The following is a 19722-nucleotide window of genomic DNA, read 5'->3' as shown; positions in this document are numbered from 1 at the left end:
TTTCTTTCGTTTTTAGCAGGTGACCTAATTGAGAATTAAATGAATTATGAACTCCTTCAGTGTCCTCCCAAGCTGGCCTCAAATATAGATTTTGACCATCCTTACATTTTTTCCTTCAGGTTCTTACAACTATTCTAAGATTTCAATACGCACATTCTTAGGAAACTTGCCTTATCTTTTTACCTTCTGTTCTATTGTACATTTCATCGTTATCACTAGCTTCTTCTCTTGCTATCTATAAATATTTCTTATATTTCTCCATGTTAAAAAAGTCAGACAAATAAATTTGGCCTTCACCCTCTTTCCCTTTGATGTTTTTACAAAACCATGGGAGAGATGGTTGCATGTAGAAAAGGTCATCCTTAGTGACTGTTGGATACTGGGAGTAAGAAAGAGGGAAAATTCAAGAATAATAGCCTCTTGGCTTCAGTATTTAACCAATGCTTCCTAAAAATCAAAACAAGTCTTTAGCAGAAACTGGTTTGAGGGTCATGTCATGAACTGAGTTCGGTTTCTGATGAATTGAGTTTGAGTTACATGTCAGATATACAACTTGAGATGTTTAATGGGCACTGAGAAAACATAGGCCTGGAGCTGATGAGGGCAATCTTGAAGGAGAGATATTGGTGCATGGGCAGCAGTGGACATCATGGAATGATGACCCTGACACACTGAAAACCAGGTTGAGGGCCAGGACAGTGGTTCACACATATAATTCCAGCACTTTGGGAGGTTGAGGTAGGTAGATCGCTTGAGCCCAGGAATTCAAGACTAGCCTGGGCAACATGGTGAAACCCTGTCTCTACAAAAAAATGCAAAGAAATTAGCCAGGTGTGGTGATACATGCCTGTAGTACCAGCTACTAGGGAGGCGTAAGTGGGAGGATTCCTTGAGCCCAGGAGGTAGAGGCTGCAGTTGTGCCACTGCCCTCCAGCATGGGTGACAGAGTGAGACTCTGTCTCAAAAAAACATAAAATAAAAATAAAAAAGACTAGGTTGAATGAGTAGAGAAAAATGTCAGTCCAAGGAAACTTCAAGATTTAAGAGAAAATTAGAGGAAGAAAAGTGAGGGAAAGAAAGAAAGAGCAGAGAATAAAAAGAGAAATATTTCAGAAATTGAAGTAGGAGAAATTTTCTTAATTGTAGGAAGACTTCATTATACAGTATTAAGTAACACAAACAGTTTATAAAATGTTCCATGCTGTGAAACATTTATATCAAACATATCCATATGCACATAGATGGCCCTAGGCCATAGCATTGTTACTGAGATGCCAGGTTTTTGATCTGGGTCCCCTTGCTCGTGAGGCAGAAAGCCAGTTACTGAGAAAATGAGTACTGCCGGGGAAGAAGCCCTGTACGGGTGCTGCAGCCTAGGACAATGAGAGATCAGCCTCATACTCATCTCCCCATCTGACTAAAATTGGGGAGTTTACACAAGCGGGGAAGGAACGTAAAAGAGGAATTAGGAAATGATAAAGAAGCAATCAGGAGGAAGAGGGGTCTGGCGTCTCATTGTCTGGATGTGGTGATCTGGTGAGCTTCTGTGCCTTGCCTGAGGATCAGTTTCCTGAGGGAGGAACTCAGATGAGACAAATGTAAATTTCAAGTTTTAAGATCAGAAGTGGCGATTTCTATGTTTATTTAAAAACCCATAAGTATTATTTCTATAGGACAATGGGGCCACTTTCATTGTAAGTGGTTTTTATTTTCTCATTTGTGTTTCTGTATTTCTGAAATATATGCACCTAGCACACCTCCTACAATCAGTGAGCTACATCCCTGGGAATGCAGGAATGTATCCATCAAGGTAAAAATAATACTGAGGGATAGAAATAATTTCTAAGAGATAGAAAAACCTATCCCTTAGACTTTTTAGTATTATATCCACAATTTAGTATTATAATACCACTTTTTAGTATTATACTTCATTGCAGAGGATGTCAGTACTAACTAGGCCTCATTCTCATATAGTTTAACCTAGGCTGGTCGCTCTCTGTCTCTCTCTGTCTCTCTCTCCCTCTCTCTCTCTCTCTGTCTCCTGGAAAGGAAATAGTAGGGGCACGGAAAGCCTTTTATTTCCCTGTAGATTTCTATTTTTCTCAGAACATTTTGTGTCACGCTTTTATCTAAATCTATATATCTTTTTCTGAGGATCTGTCTGCTGCCTGGCACATGTTACATACAATACATGCAGATAGAAGGGAGGGATGAAGGAAAGTGGGAAAAGGAGGGATGGGTCATGCAGCTGGCAATAGTTTATGCTTCCCTTGCTCTTGGGAAGACTGAGACTGGAAAGTTCCTTGAAATTGGAAGCTCTAAATGAAGAATGCCTTGCTGATCTGTGTTTTAAAAGTGTTTTGCCTCAGTGAAACAATTTTCCAGGAATGGAAAAATACCTTATTTCCTAAGCATACATAACACTTTCATACCTCTGTGTCCTTCCTGATGTTATCATCTCTTTCTGAAATACTCTTACCTGTCATTCTAACAGTTCTTCTGGGCTCCAACCTAAAAGTCATTATTTCCTTGCCCCTTTCCCTAACACACATTCCTCTACTCCAGACGGGAATAGTTGTTTCCTTATCTGCATTCTCGAGAAGCTTTTATCTACTATAGTTATATGAGTTATTACAACAAATTGTATTTTTAAAAATGTTATGTGTTCATTTCTCTAGAAGAACTCAGTTATTTGAGGCAGCAATCATGTCTCATATGTATTGTCTCTGTTTAGGTTCTCTGAGAAGCAGTTGCCAAGGTGAGGTTAGATATGCAAAGGACTAATTAAAGGAAAGCCCTGTGAAGGACCAAGGGGTCGAAAGCAAGTGCAGGCAGGGAGATGCAGGTCTTGCAGGTCAATATACCCATGAAGAGAGAGCAGGTAGGAAGGATGATGTAGGAAGAGCCACAGACTGCAGCCCAGATTTAAAAATGCCTCAATCTGTCCTTCCTCCCTCCCTCCCTCCCTCCTTCCCTCTTTCCATCCCTCCCTTCCTTCCTCCCTTCCTCCCTCCCTCCCTCCCTTCCTTTTTTCCTTCCCTTCCTCCCTCCCTCCCTTCCTTCCTTCCTTCCTTCCTTCCTTCCTTCCTTCCTTCCTTCCTTCCTTCCTTCCTTCCTTCCTTCCTTCCTTCCTTCTTTCCTTCCTAGAAAGGACAGTCAATGTATTTAATAAAAAACAAGAATTGATAAAAATTGGCTAATATACAAAAAATATACACACACAGCAGCACTTGTGCCTCACACAGGGGAAATGCGGTGGTCCAAAACCCCTCAACATGGCTTGTCAGTTAATGGAAGAAAGAAAGGAATACATACATACACATGTACACAGAAATATAGGAAAAATAGTTTTCAATAGTGCAGTCTACAGCTAACACAAATTCAGAACTATTTTACAGTGCTTCATTTCTTAATACAAAAGAAGCCTGTTTTATGTGTGTGTGTTTTGTGTGTGCATAAATTGGTTTACTGTTAACTTATTTTAAATATATTAGTGTTAATGTTACTACATACAACTTTTTCCTGTATTCAGCAACCTTTCCATTCTGTTTTACCTTTATATGTACCTCCCACTTACCAAAATAGTTTCAGATTGGCAGACAGATAGGTGTCTGATTCTATGAGCAACTGAATACAGATTCCTATTAATAGGGATAGGGATTCCCCAAACAAAAATTGCCCATTAAAGGCACCTGTTGGGCAGAAATGACTTTATACTGGTACTCTTTCTGCCAGTCCTGTAAGTTAGGAGCAGCTGTTGCAATTGGTGCTGTCAGTCAAGATTCCTGGGGCTAAGATCTCCAGAAAGAAAGCTGAGCTGTATTTCCAGGGCTGGCAGATCTATAAAGAATGCAGCAGACTAAGTCCATGAAGACAATATGTAAATCCCTGACACTTACCAATTTTGTAAATTCACAAATCTGTCTGTACCTCAGTCTTCTCATCTGTGAATGGTGATAAAATAACCCCATACTGATAGAACTGTAAGGATTAAATTAGACATAGGCCAAGTGCAGTGGCTCCTGTCTATGATCCCAGTTACTCAGAAGGCTGAGGTGGGGGGGGGATCACTTGAGGCCAGGAGTTCGAGGGTGCAATGAACTATGAATGTGCCACTGCACTCTAGCCTGAGCGACAGAGTGGGACCCCATCTCAAAAATAATTCATAAATAGGTACTTCATTTAACAGCTTGACACATAGTCAATACATAATAAGTATTCTCTTCTTTTAGTTCTTAGCCCAGTATCTGACACATGATGGGAACTCATTATTTTTAGAAGAGAGATGTGAATAGAGTTTGGTGAGAGTTGAAAAAAGCGGATTTATCTTCTCCTGCAGGATTTGGTAAGACGTTTTATAAAGGAGATGACAGGTTAGCTAGATCTTGATTAATGATCAGGAATTCATCATGTAAATAACAGGAAAGAGGACTCACCAGGCAGAGAAAAAAAAGTTGAGGAGAAGGCACAGAGATATCAAAGCACGTGACTTTCATAGGGTGAGTGGAGATGAAAGTTTGGCTTGTAATTTATGTCTATACAGTTAAACTCATGAATATTTTGAGATATTCATTTATTATTATCATAAGGCAGCCACAGATACACACAAAATAAATGTACAGCTCCTTCCTGACATTTACTATATACTCAAAGCACTGAGAAAAATTCCCATCAATTCAGAATTAGGTATTATATTTTATTAACAATCCTTTAAAACTTTGGCAATAACTTAGGCCTGAGCTGATTTAAGTAACTGTTTAATCACTTGCTTACTTAAAGAACTCTATAGAGTGGCTCTAAACTCTCTGAGTACATTGATAAGTTTTTGATATGAATGTCATATTTGATTCAGCAAACATTGCAGATGATTTTGAATTCGAATTTATTTATCATTTTGCCTTAGCTATGTGGTATGGTGAGGAAAGCCCAGGCTGAAGATTTCATGTCTCGACTGTGGGCTGCCACAGTGTAAAAATAAACTAACTTCCGGAGACCTTACTTCTGTCCTGGAATAAAGAGTCAGACAAGTCTTCGTCTCTGTTTCTGTTTTGTTTTTCCTACTGATCTAAGTAGGGCCTTCTGTGAGCCAGGAGTTTTCCTTGGGGCTTTTGTATACAGGATCTCATTTAATCCTCTTTATAACCTTTAGCTGACCTCTAATATATCTTCCTCATCCCTGGGCTTCTGCAATTGGCTGGTTTAGGGCCAGAGCAGCTGTTTTCTTATTTTAGTTGTGCTGTCATTCTGTTTGGCTGGGAGCAAAACAAATGAACTGTGGTGTTTTCATGTTTCAAAATGGACTTTGGAGAGTGCAACTTTTCCTAAGCTTGGAAACGCTAAAGCAGACACAATGCTTTTCAAATCCCCCTTTCTTGTTCTTTGCCGAGAGAGTACAATGGGTTGCCAATCTGATGATTGCCCAAATACAGTATCTTTGTCTTTTGTCTTTTTTTATAGTGAGGTACTTTGCACATAATAGGAACTCAAATCATGTTCTATGAGTGAAAATACTGTGTTCACTGTTACTTTGCCATTTTGTAATTTCTGTGATTGAATTCTTAAGTACTGCGGTTTGCATATCTTGTTTTATTTCTTCTTAAGTTTAACTTCTCTCCTACTTATGGATCTGCTGAGATATAATTAATGTTTGTAATGTCCTTGAGGATCCAAGGGGTAAAACTCTCCACTTTAATCCTTGGTATATAAGATTATAAAGTGACAAAAATCAATTTAAAATTGATAATGCAATGGCCCTCTTTATGTCTTCTTTACCAATTGCACAATGTCACTAAGATTAAATGAGGTAATATGTATATTTAAAATATATAAAATGTTCTACAAATATAATGATAATTGTTACATATCCAAGTTAGGGTTTTTCTTCAAAGTAATCTCTTCTGAAGAATGTGTACTTATTATTTCATGAATAAACACGAGAAGTGTAGTGTGCTTGTGTAAAACTAGTTTGTCTTCTTTCTCTCTCTCTCTTTTTTTTTTCTTTGAAATGGAGTCTTGCTCTGTCACCCAGGCTGGAGTGCAGTGGAGAGATCTCTGCTCACTGCGACCTGCGCCTCCCAGGTTCTAGGCGATTCTCCTGCCCCAGCCTCCCGAGTAGTTGGGACTACAGGTGCCCGCCACCACGCCCAGCTGATTTTTGTACTTTTAGTAGAGATGGGGTTTCATCATGTTGGCCAGGCTGGTCTCGAACTCCTGACGTCAGGTGATCTACCTGCCTCGGCCTCCCAAAGTGCTGGGATTACTTACAGGAGTGAGCCACGGCACCTGGCCTGTCTTCTTTTTCTTTATCTTTCCTTTTCCTTCCAGAACAATTCAGTTCTAAAGCCATTTGGTGGGCAACACAAGGTAGGTATCTGCACTAGAACAGGGAGAGTACTGTGGAAGTCCAGAGAAAGGCATCAGAGTCCAAGCAGTTTGAGAAATGTCTACACAAAGAGGAGCAGCCTAAAGCAATGTCAGAGCCAGAGTGGAGAGAAGAGGGCATCCGTGCACGTGAGGGAGTGTGTGGAGAAAGATTAGTTACACAGAAGAAGATTGACCCAATATATAGCAAATTAAAGGTAGCAAAAACCGTGTGTGTGTGTGTGTGTGTGTGTGTGTGTGTGTGTGTGTGTGTGTGAGAGAGATTTATCTCTGTCTACTCAGAGCACTTGGGGGAAGTAATAGGCCAATGACAGTGAGCACACCTGGTAGCCAGGTCTTGATTGCTAAATACCATTTGCTACTAAAGGGAACCAGGGCTGCCTTTAGAATTGGCTGATTCTAGAACTGTGACAGGTAAAGTACAAGATGAGCCTGAAACTTCTTGTGTCAAAAATCAAAGAAATGCTCAAGGAACAATGAAGACTTGTTAAATATATACAGAAACAAACTTGAAGGAGATCCCACTGGCCAAATCACGGACAATTTGAGTGTCAAAATAAATAAAGATAGTAAGGAATTAGGATGCATTGAATGACATAAGGAACCAGCAGTCCAATAAAAATATTAATTAAAAGTTTAATTGGGAACGAGATATTTACACAACCTCAAAATAACTGCCCCAATACTTGTTAATAACAAAGAGAAAAAAGAATAACTTTACAGCGGAGAAGCCAAAAAGGCTTGGCCTTAGTCAAGAGATCAAAATAAACATCATCAGGCCGGGCGCGGTGGCTCAAGCCTGTAATCCCAGCACTTTGGGAGGCCGAGACGGGCGGATCACGAGGTCAGGAGATCGAGACCATCCTGGCTAACACAGTGAAACCCCGTCTCTACTAAGAAATACAAAAAATAGCCGGGCGAGGTGGCGGGCGCCTGTAGTCCCAGCTACTCGGGAGGCTGAGGCCGGAGAATGGCGTGAACCCGGGAGGCGGAGCTTGCAGTGAGCTGAGATCCGGCCGCTGCACTCCAGCCTGGGCTACAGAGCGAGACTCCGTCTCAAAAAAAAAAAAACAAAAACAAAAACAAAATAAACATCATCATTAATGAAAAAAATAGAAAACCTTTACCACCTGATTAAAATGCAATGAAAAGAACACAGCACCATTTCTGTGATATATCTGCCAAAGATGTGTAAACTAAATCTAATTATGAACAAGCATAAGACAAACCCACATTGAGGGACATACATCAAAATAAATAGATTATAGTCTTCAAAAATATCAAAGTCAGGAAAGCCAAAAAAGCCCATGAACTCTTCCAGATTAAAGGACTCTAGAGGGATGTGACAACTAAATGCAATATGTAATTCTGAACTGGATGCTTTGGTTTAAAAATCACTATTTTAATCATCAGAAAACTTAAATGGGGTTTAAGGATTATACGGTAGTGATGTATCAACATTAATTTCCTGACTTTTATGTTTTTGTAAGATTATGTAAGAATGCTCTTGTTTGTGGGAAATACACATTAAGTACGTGGGAATGCTGGGCATCAAGTCAGCAGTTTATGAATGGTTCTGAAAATACATGAATTCATATTGTACTTGGAACTTTCTGTAAACGTGGGATTCCCAATACTTTTATATCAGATGTCACTTATTTTCAATAACCCCTTAGGTATGGGTGAGGCTGAGAGATAATCTAATAATAGCTCAGTGATAACTGTAGTAAGTGGGAGAAATAGGACAATTCATTCACACGGTTAGCAACTTAAACAGCTATTCCAGTCACAACTTTCCAATTATAGCCATGCTGTCATCATTAGTAATATTTTGTGTCACAATGTAATGGTTACAGATACAACACATTTTAAGGCTAAACCTGAACTATTAATATTTTTCCATTACTTTCTTGAGTCCAGAGATCAATACACAGTAAATCAAGCCATGATTTGTAGTATTTGCCTATTTTCATTCTATGAAAACTCTCCCTGCCATCAAGGCCATTGTCAAGCTACCAATGTGATGTCACTGAATTGAGAGATGGAGAGAATAGTAGGAACCAGAAGGATAAAATAGCATGTTGGGCAAAATACGTGCCAAAACACACACACACACACACACACACACACACACACACACAAACTTACTAGGCAAAATAGCACATTGTGCAAATTAATTGGCTATATAGAATTCACAAAAAGGAATGTGAATCTATTAAAAATGTGTACATTTTAATAGACTTTATTTTTAGAGCAGTTTTAGGTTCACAACAAAATTGAACAGAAAGTACAGAATGTCCATGCTCTTGTTTCTGCCTTTCCAGTGTGGGCCCAGAACTGGCTCATAAAAGTGCACAAGAGCCAATAGTTAAATGTTCAGAAACTTTGTGAGCCAGTTTTAAATACAGCTATTGCTAAAATTAAATTATATAAATTTGAAAATAAGTCAACTATATTAAATGAAAGGTAATGCTCAAAATTCCTCATATCTTAATTATTTACTGCATGTTACTGTGACCTATGCACTTGAGACTCTTTATGTCTGTCAGATCTTTGTGGTGCAAATGCTTTATAATGATGTGCTACTGCTTTCCCTGTCTCTGAATTCAGCAACATCATATTGATAGCTTAAAAATGGCCTTGGTGGCAGTGGGAATATTTTTAGAATGAAAATAGGCAAACACTACAAATCATGGCTTCATTTACTGCGTATTGATTCCTGCATCTGTAGCCTGTACATTGTGAGTGGCAAAAAAAAAAATTTTGTCCGTGTTCAAAAACTACTATCTGACCCAGCAAAGAAGTCACTTGCATTATTGACGAACTCGTGAAGTTCCAACAAATGTCTCTGTTATTTCAGCTCCTTCTACTCATTAACAAACGAAATCAATCAACATTTATGTCAGAGCTACAATCAGCCATCAATTGAAACCATAAATTGGTTACGAATACAAAATTTTGGAAAAACAAAAATAGTAAATTGTGAGAATTAATTGACTACATAGAATTCACAATAAGGAGTTTTGTATATATCCACTTTTGATAGAGTTTGCTTTTTAGAACAGTTTTAGGTTCAGAGCAAAATTGAACAGAAAGTACAGTGTCCATTTGCTCTCTGCCCCTTCACATGCACAGACTCCCCCCTTATCAGCATCCCCCAAAGTGGTATATCTGTTCCAACAGATGAACCTACATTGACACATAATTACCACCCAAGTTCCATAGATTACATTAGGGTTCACTCTTGGTGTTATACATTCTATGGGTTTTGACAAATGTATTCATCATCATAGTATGATACAGAATAGTTTCGCTGCCCTAAAAATTGTCTATACTCTACCTATTCATCCCTCCCTCACCCCTGACCCCTGGAAACCACTAATCTTTTTACTGGTTCCATAGTTTTACTTTTTCCAGATTGTCACACAGTTGAAATCATATATCAGGTAGCCTTTTCAGATGAACTTCTTTCACTTAGTAGTATGCATTTACGTTTCCTCTATTTGTTTTCATGGCTTGATAGCTCATTTCTTTTTAGCACTAAATAATATTCCATTGTCTGGATATACCACAATTTATTTATTCATTCACCTACTGAAGGACATTTGTGTTGCTTCCAAGTTTTGGCAATTATGAATAAAGTTGCTTTAAGCATCTACATGTTATAACATCTTTCATTGTTTGGTAACTGTATATACATTATTCATCTCGATAAAAATTACAACAAATTTATGTACTAATATATATTTATACTTCACTGTCTCAGTTCTTAAATATTTACCAGCACACTACTGCTTAGAAGCCATGGTAAACACTTTGGCTTTTACTCTGAGTGAAATGGGAAGCCACTGAAAAACTTTGAGCAAGGGAATGACTGACATTTTTAAAGGATCAATCTAGTTGTGTTGAATAGAGACCCCAGTGGAACAGAAAGAGGCAGGCAAGTATGTTAGGAGGTGATGGCCTCTAGGTGAGAGAGGATGGTGGTTTGCATGAAGTCCTGCAGCATGATTTAATCTAGATGGCATTCCTAGAACATCTTCCCTGTCCCTTAATTCCATTTCGCTTGAACAACTCATGCTTAAGGCATGTAAGAATGGTCTGTTATGTAGCTCCCTCTTCCCTGCTTGAGTTGGGAACAAATTGGTAAAAAGACAAGAGCAATTAGAAAACCAAATATAATGTTTATTGCATGTCAAAGCTGGACTGGAGAATGTAGCTTAGTGTGTGAACAAAAATGAGCACTCTAACTCCTTATCCTTCAATCTAAGCCTTGGAACCTGAGGGAAAGTTAAATATGCAGCACAGACACTTTTTAAAAATGGAGAGAGGAGAACAAACCACCAAGACTTTTTTCTTTTTCTTTTGTCTTATCTCTTTTTTCTTTCTGAATCTAGAACATAAGGATTCTATAGTACAGTACTGAAATAACCAAATTGTAGGAGATTTTTCACTTTTCTTGCTTCTTTTTCTTTTTTTTCATTAGAATTTTCCTTTTTTAGGTGATTTTGCACCCGGAATTTCTATCCTCCACCAGTCCCCTACTACCCATGGACTATGAAGAGTTCGTCAGAGGTTGTCACCTTGGAGTATTTCCATCATACTATGAACCCTGGGGTTATACTCCAGGTATGTGTCATGCATAGAATGTGGAATGTTTTGGATTTTGTTAGTATATTATTTTATGTGCATATATATAATATTCAAAGTTGATATTAAATTTCTAATGAGATTTCAATTCTTCAGTTTTAAAAAAATTTTGATTGGATTCATCTCAGGGATCAAATTATGGTTTGTAGATGATTACTTAAGAATAAGGATGAAGATTATATAAGTACACCACGGTTTGGGCATATTTTAGAAGGTATGTGAGATATTGCCTCATTGAATTCCAAAGAAAAAGGAATGTGTTATAAAGGTTGTATGTTATTTAGCCATCTCTATCTGCCCCATTTATTAGTGTGAAGGAGAAATTGACTGTAAGTAGGATTAATATAATAAATAATAGTCTGGCAATGTTGTCCTTTAAAAATTATTTTAGAATAATTCTTTTTAAAATTTAATGAATGTATTTAATATATAATAGGTAACACAGTCACATGGTTAGGGAAACAAATATAAAAAGGTGTACAGTGAAAAGTCTTCTTCACATTCATGTGCCTCAAAATAAAAGGTACTAAGAGAGGCTAGCAATTCAGTAAGTATTGTCAACAATGACATCATTCCATTCAGAAACTCCTCCTTCTTCACCCTCCTTCATTATTTTATTTTATTTTTTAACAGATGGTAGATTATCAGATTTACTATGTATTTTTCTTTTCTGGACCCAACTGGCATGGTTGCCATTAGCATCAAAAGTGATCAATTTGTATTTGTACTGAAATGTCTAATTAAAAGGGAAACATATACTTTAAATACATGCCAATGCAAAGAATACAATAATAACTTTTCCATCTCTTATTAATAATCAGAGATTTTTCTGCCCAATGTAAATAAAATTTCACTTGCGATTTTATTATTATTTCTTTGAGACAGAGTCTCACTCTGTTGCCCAGGCTGGAGTGCCGTGGCATGATCTTGCCTCACTGCAACCTCTGCCTCCTGGGTTCAAGAGATTCTTGTGCCTCAGCCTCCTGAGTAGCTGGGATTACAGACACATGCCACCACGCCTGGCTAATTTTTGTGTTTTTGATAGAGACAGTTTTCATCATGTTGGCCAGGCTAGTCTCAAACTGCTGGCCTCAACTGATCCACCTGCCTCGGCTTCCCAAAGTGCTGGGATTATAGGCATGAGCCATCACTCCCGGCCTCTCCACTTGTGATTTTAAAAAAGTTCAGAAAACATTTTTATTTATAATTGAGATAATAAATGTTGCCTTTTGTATCTCAATGTTATCATTGATGTAAAGCTCAAGTAAGGAGCAGCAGAGGCCAAGGTGAGGGGGAATAATAGGCTGAATTATGAAGAGGAAGAATTTTTTCTATTATTTGCATCTTTATCCTAGAATTAAAATACAGAATTAAAAATTCTACAAAAATAGCATCCAGTATTATTTACAGCAGGAACAACATGAGGGCCATGCGTGTTTGGTCATAAGGTCCTATTCTATTGTTCTAGCTTTCACCAAGCATAATTTGCCAGCAGCTATGAAAACTTTAAAATTTCTTGGGGAAAATAGACAAACGATTGTCTTGAAACATGACGTAGAAAATATTTGTATATAACTCCTCCAGGTGTCTCTCTTGCAGATCTAAAAATGGCCTACTTTTGTGAAGGTGTTGTCTTCTTACTTATGAAATGTCCACATAAATATCACAAATTGCTTGCACTACACCATCTTTTGAGACACACAAAGCACACGTTTCACTGATGAACTTAACACTTTGTTTTTGACCGTGTTCTTATTATTTCTAGTAAAACAATTTACTATTGGAAGTATCATGAATAGAGAAGCATACAACCAAATGCATGAGTGACTGAGGCGATGTGGGAAGTCCTTTCTGTCGGGTCAAGAAAATGTGATAGTACTAACAGCTGACTGTCCACCAAAGTGTCATTTTATAAGGCAAAGTTAAACTTAACAACCCAAAATGATAAAGGAGATATATCTAATGTTTTAAGATAAAGGCCAAAGAAGATGTTACAAAGGATATATAAATAGACAAATAAGTGAGCTTGTGGAATAGTCCATAGTGAATGAGTCATGCTGTGATTTACATTAACCAAAAGGAGCTGGTCACTCTTCCCCAACCTATAGTTACAGAAAGAATGCGACTTCTGGTGGTATACATTTAACATCAGCATATTAGATAACTCTCTAATATTTTTAGAATAATCTTTTTACGTGTTACTAGATCCAACTCACTCTAGAAAGTATTCCTCAAAATGTGTTTTCAGAGAGCCAAATAAATATAAGGACCTACTTCATTAAATTAATTCAATGAACATATACTAAGCTTCATGGGTGCCTGGAATTTTACTGCATAGTGATTTGATGGCCATTGAGTAAACATTAAGGATCTGTGAACTTTCATGGCGTTGTAGACAAAATTTTGTATACATATGTGTATAAGAATATTTCTCTTCATCATCCTCAGCCAACTAACACAGGAACAGAAAACCAAACACCTCACTTTCTCACTCATAAGTGGGAGTTGAACAATGAGAACACATGGACACAGGGAGGGGAACATCACACATCGGGGCCTGTTGGATTGGGGGGCAAGGAGAGGGAGAGCATTAGGACAAATACCTAATGCATGCAGGGCTTAAAACCTAGACGATGGGTTGATAGGTGCAGCAAACCACCATGGCACGTGTATACCTATGTAACAAACCTGCACATTCAGCACATGTATCCCAGAACTTAAAGTAAAATTTTTTTTAAAAGAAAGTAAGAGATATTCTCCAACTCCCAACTCCCAAAGAAGGGGGAGCTGAATCCAGGAGGAAGTCTGAGGAAATAAAATTATGTAAAAAGAAAAAAAAAAAAGAATTTTTCTGGAAAGGAGTTCCAAAATGTTCATCAGACTCTCAAAAGGGCTGATAGTCCCCATCCCACTTTCCTCCTCTGCACCACCCGCCACTAAAATTAGAGAACCACAACTCCATAGCTATATAGCTAAACCAAGAGGAAACATTTGCAGAGCAAGAGATAAGGTTGCTGTCTAAATTGTATTACTTCATGGGTAATGGGAAGATCTTTCTTCCTCCATCACCACTTACCAACCAAGGGTAATTCTATTATCAAATATAAATTCCTAAAAATGCAGATATCCTTGAGACTAGTAAAATTTTTAAGACATATCAGTTATTTCCTGGAAAACAGATTTTGATTAAAAGATGAGGGAGCAGTGAAAGAGATCATCCATTTATTGAGCTCCTGAGACAGTGGAAGGAATATGTGCCAAGGGAGATTTAAATGGGGGAAGAAGCTGGTCACATCCAAAACATATTTAACCTACCCTATAAACTTGCCAAGTTCTTAGAAACACAGGCTAGAAAGAAGCAAAAAACAAAACCAGCTGAGATTGAAGGTGCAGTGGAGCCTGGCAGTTCCGCTCAAGGGTTATGCAGCCAGATGCCTGACTTCAAATCCCAGCTATACCACGAACCCTGGCCTTGTGAAGGTGGGCGAGTTATTTCTCTGTGCCTCAATTTCTTCAGCTGTAAGATGGGGATAATGATGGCCCCACTTCACAGGGTTGCTGAGAGATTAAATAAGTTAATGAGACATGTAAAGAGTTTAGTCTTGTGCCTGACACAAAGTGAACATTGCTATTACTAGGAGGAGGGCCTTTTCCTCCTCTGAGTGCATACAAGGATTTAGGCGCTGGTCTGAAGCCGAGCTTTGGTCTATTTCCCCTGGCAGCTGAATGCACAGTGATGGGTATCCCCAGTGTGACCACGAATCTCTCTGGGTTTGGCTGTTTCATGCAGGAGCATGTGGCTGATCCTACTGCTTACGGTGAGCTTTTTCATCATTAACCCATCCTGGGGAGACGTGACCTCTAACCAAACAAAGCACAGGTTCTTTACAGAGCCTAACTCTAAAGTTATCCTGATAATTAAACTAATGTTTTTATATTTCTTGTTTAATTAAAAGTCAATTTAGGCTGGGCACGGTGGTTCATGTCTATAATCCCAGCACTTTGGGAGACCGAGGTGGGTGGATCACTTGAGTTCAGGGGTTTGAGACCAGCATGGCCAACATTGCAAAACTCCATCTCTACTAAAAACACACAAAAAATTAGCCAAATATGATGGCTCATGCTTGTACTTCCAGCTACTCCAGAGGCTGAGGTATGAGAATCACTTGAACCTGGGAGGCAGAGAAGGCAGTGAGCTGAGATCGTGCCACTACACTCCTGCCTTGGTGACAGAGCCTCAGGCTGTCTCAAAAAAAAAAAAAATGTAGATTTATAAATGGATTTATGTCCTTTGCAGCAACATGGATGCAGCTGGAGGTCATTATCTTAAGTGAATTAATGCGGGAACAGATAACCAAATGCTGCATGTTCCCACTTATAAGTGGGAGCTAAACATTGAATACACATAGACATAAAGATGGAAACAATAGACACCTGGGGACTGCTTGAGTGGGGAGTGGGGGAAGGGGGCGTGGGTTGAAAGACTACCTACCAGGCACTATGTTAATCACCTGGGTGATGGGATCGTTTGTACACCAAGTCTCAGCAATATGAAATGTACCCATCTAACAGATATGCATGTGTTTCCCCTGAACCTAAACTAAAAGCGGAGAAAAAAAAAGTAGTTTTAAATATGTGGTCCACAAATAACATAAGAATGCTATTAATATTAATATGTTGCCCATAAGACAAACTGCAAGAAGAATGCAAACCTTGGACAAACTTTGTTCTTTACCTTTTTTCCCCCTGAATTTTGATCCCTTCTACTGCCTAGAAGCGATATTACAATAACTATGGTCTTAGAGTACATATATTGGTCATTAGATAGAGAGTACATATATTAGTATTATTATTGTTATTGTTATTATTTTAAAGGCCCATGCCAAGTTAGCAAAATTCACCTAAATTTTTTGTTAAGATGGTACAATAATTTGCATACCATTATCTGTCTGTTCATATTGACTAGAAGCAAGAAAAATTAGAATGGGATACATTCTCTGCCTATACATTGCCAATTCCCTGGATCTTTTTTTTTTTTTTTTAAACATGGTCTCACTCTGTTGCCCAGGCTGGAGAGCAGTGGCCTGATCCTGGCTCACTGCAGCATCCACATTTCTGGCTCACGTAATCCTCCTGCCTTAGCCTCCCGAGTAGCTGGGGCTACAGGTGCACACCACCACACCTGGCTAAATTTTGTATGTAGAGATGGGATTTCCCCAGGTTGCCCAGGTTGGTCTCGAACTCCTGGGCTCAAGGAATTCACCCACCTCTACCTTCCAAAGTGCTGGGATTACAGGTGTGAGCTACCAAGCCCCAGCCTTCCCTCAGTCTTTTTTTAGGTGTACTGTTGCTCTTTCCTCAGGCTAGCGCTGGAGTTTTCAGCCACGGCTGCACAGTGGGAACACTGGGGAACCTAAAAGGCACAGATATCCAGGCCCTGCCCTGGAAATTCTGGTTAGTGAGCAACCACATGGAGGATCACTGATCCGGCGTATCCCTAGACTGCCAGAGTTTTTTCAGCAAGATCCACTTTGTTGGTTGTATGTCAGTGATGGTTGTAAACCATTAGAAGGGCCTTAGAAAAGAATAAAGTGGGGGTAATTCCTGAGTCAGGGGGTAGATAATGCATAGGTTTTTGATAGAACCAAAGAGTTAGTAAATCATAGGAGAACAAATGTTTAAGGTGAGTCCTGCTTTTACTTGTGCTTTGGCTTTTGTGTTCTTCAGGTATTTACATCGTTGACAGGCGGTTCCGTTCTCCAGATGATTCTTGCAATCAGCTGACTCAGTTTCTTTATGGATTTTGCAAACAGTCACGCCGCCAAAGGATTATCCAGAGGAACAGAACTGAGAGGCTCTCAGATCTTCTGGATTGGAGATACTTAGGCAGAGTAAGCAAGTTTTGATAAACACAGCAGACCACTTAAAAAATTCCAGTGGACTATAAACATGTTGATTCTAGTCATAATCTCTAAAATTAATCCAATATTATAACTGTTAAAACCTCCGTGTCTCCATGTACTTTTTAAAATTTAATGAGTTTACAAAGTCTTAAATCTATTTCTTCATGTTTAGTTTGAATCTATCCATAATAGCAAGTCCATCAGGATCTAGCACTAATGTTACTAGCTATTCCATTGTCAGTGCCTCACTTGATATGTTACTGGTATAAGGAAACATTTTATGAAGTTGAAGAAAACATCAAGATAAAAGTCCCTACTTTGTTTCTCTCTAGAGAAATACTGTGGTCATATTTCTCAACTGTAGTGAGTAATGGGAATAATATGGTTTTTCAAAATGATGAGTACAGGAAATACCTCCTCTCAATCATGCAATAGGTTTATAAACACCTGGATGCTCACATAGCTTAGCAGTGGTGATTTAATAATAAATAAATTCACTTTGCCTTCACATAATGTGTCTGTCTGCGCAGCGCTGAACACTGTTGGCTGAATGATAGATGCTGCCATTTGCTGGGTATCTGCACACACAAATGCCAGTGCTCATTACAACCTGGATGATTAATTTTACTATCTCCATCTTGCAATGAAAATAGATACACGAGACTTTTAGAAGTGATGTTTCTTGCCTGAGGTCTGAAGCCGGATTTACACCCAATTTATCTGAATATTCAGGCCCTATCTTTTTCCATGCCACACTGCTTCGCTGTGGAATGAAACCAGTGTTTTCAGTCACCTTAATGCTCAATTCAGAGCTCAGTATGACCAGTATGGGCATTCTTCCCCGGCATTTTATAGCATTTCTGTGCCTATGGGTTGAAAAATAGTAAAACTACAAACTGTAATTTCTTTCCTGAGTCTCAAACCTAGAGTGCATAGATTCTGTCACTTTAAAAAGTATATATATTTCAGAAGTGGAGAATAAGGCCTTATTTAATAACTTGGTTATTGAGATACTAAGGGTTTTTATTAACCTGTGATTTGGCTTTCTGTCAATAGTATTACCAGCATGCCAGACACCTGACATTAAGCAGAGCTTTTCCAGATAAATTCCATGTGGAACTAACATCACCACCAATGGTAAATAGTCAATGTATTGTTTGTTTTGAAAACTGTATTTCTTTTTATAAGTTTAAATAATACATTTAAATTTGGAAGTAGCTACGCACACGAGCTATGATAGTTTTTCATAATGTTGAATCAAACCAAAGAAGAGAGAGAAGAACTCACAAATAAGACTGTCTTAAAGCTCTCAAGACAGTTGATTCAGGTCATTGGAGAAGCATCTCTGAGTTAAAACTTTCTCTGCCTTAGTGCTTGAAATGGTTCTGATGGACATTCATTCTTTGGGGAGTTGTTCAAAAACAAACTAGACTGCTTTAATCGAAAGTGAATTTGCTCCCCAAGAAAGTGTTTATATGGGTGACCACTTGGCAAGAGTGAAATAGAGTAAGTTCAGCACCCCAGCAGGAATTGAACTAGATAAGCATTTATGTTCCATTCAGCAATGCCCACCAGGGTGTCTTCTAAAATCCAACTAGACATTTATGTTCATAAGACTGCTATAGGCCACATTTGTCATCAGATTCACTTAGCAGGGTAGAAGACAGGAAGTGCTGCTTGAAGCAGGGTAGCATCAGGCATTTCTCTTTACTGGGATTAGTCCTTGCAGTAGTCTACACAGTGATTCAAGAGCTAAACATCTTTGCCCCCTACACACTAGGTGACGGCTTAGGTGCAGGAAGATAAGACCCATACCATTGCAAATGAGATCACCTTAGCTAGTAGCTCCATGTCCCACAGGAGCCTCTATCTCATGTAAATCCCTGCAAACCAGCTTTCATGCTCCCTGCAAGGAATATGCCCAATTACAAGTCATCATTCAGAGAGTCCCAAAAACTCTGGCTCCTCATCAGGTATTTATAGATTTTTTCAGTTCAGATATAGTTTCTCAATCAGGGGTCACTGTTACTATAAACAACTATCCCTAATAACATGACTTATATTCCACCTATATCAGGTCTCTAGTGGAACAGATCTAGAAAGTTAACCTGAAGTAAAAGTTGCCCATGAAAAAGGTGACAAGGTTTTCTTAAACGCTCAGGTTACAAATTCTGATTTTCCTGTTTATGATTCTAGCATTCAGAGTTGATTGCTTAGCTTATTCAGAGGTGGTCATTCTACTTAATGATAATTCAGCAATATTCATCCATTTTTCTGTTTATCTACTTATTTATCCAGTTATTATATCTAATAAGCATTGAGCACCTACTTCAAGCTAGGTCTCAAGTGCAGAACTCTGTTCTTTTGTTATATTGCTAATAGGTAAAGTATCTGAACCTCAAAATGACTGTATATGTATGACATGATAATAATGTACAAAATAATTGAAATACAGAGTGACGAGCGCTGTAACACTTTTATACATGTGTCTCCCCATTCAATCATATGCACTCCAATCATGTTTTTTCATCTGGTTTCTTTAGTGGCATTATTGTGCCAGATACATAATTGGTGCTTAGTATGTGTTTATCAAATAAGTTATCTCAGTATCTCAAGTAGAAGGGCAAATTAATTAAAGTCTAGTGGTATTTTCTCATTAACTGAAATAACAGCAACTGGTGGAATTGTAGGGTCAGTGACGTGGCCTGACTTCCAGGATGCCTTCAAGTGGTGGCTGTCCGTGGCATTTCCAGGCTACCCACATTCCAAAGCTCTGTTGAGCAAAGTT

At 38.5% G+C, this 19722-nt stretch overlaps 1 protein-coding gene across 2 annotated transcripts in view; it reads left to right on the top strand.

The window, feature by feature from the left end:
- GYS2 (glycogen synthase 2) overlaps positions 1-19722 on the top strand; it is a 62477-nt gene that overhangs the window by 41306 nt on the left and 1449 nt on the right. The window contains exons 12-15 of one of the 2 annotated variants that reach the window (XM_050747612.1): positions 10884-11010; positions 14754-14849; positions 16759-16922; positions 17991-18071. In XM_050747612.1, coding sequence (XP_050603569.1) covers positions 10884-11010; positions 14754-14849; positions 16759-16922; positions 17991-18071 — 468 coding nt within the window. The remainder of the gene's footprint in view (positions 1-10883; positions 11011-14753; positions 14850-16758; positions 16923-17990; positions 18072-19722) is intronic. The other variant, XM_050747614.1, reaches the window with a different exon arrangement.

This window comes from Macaca thibetana, chromosome 11 (assembly GCF_024542745.1).
Source record: "Macaca thibetana thibetana isolate TM-01 chromosome 11, ASM2454274v1, whole genome shotgun sequence".
Taxonomy (NCBI): domain Eukaryota; kingdom Metazoa; phylum Chordata; class Mammalia; order Primates; family Cercopithecidae; genus Macaca; species Macaca thibetana.
This window is presented reverse-complemented; position numbering and strand designations above follow the sequence as displayed.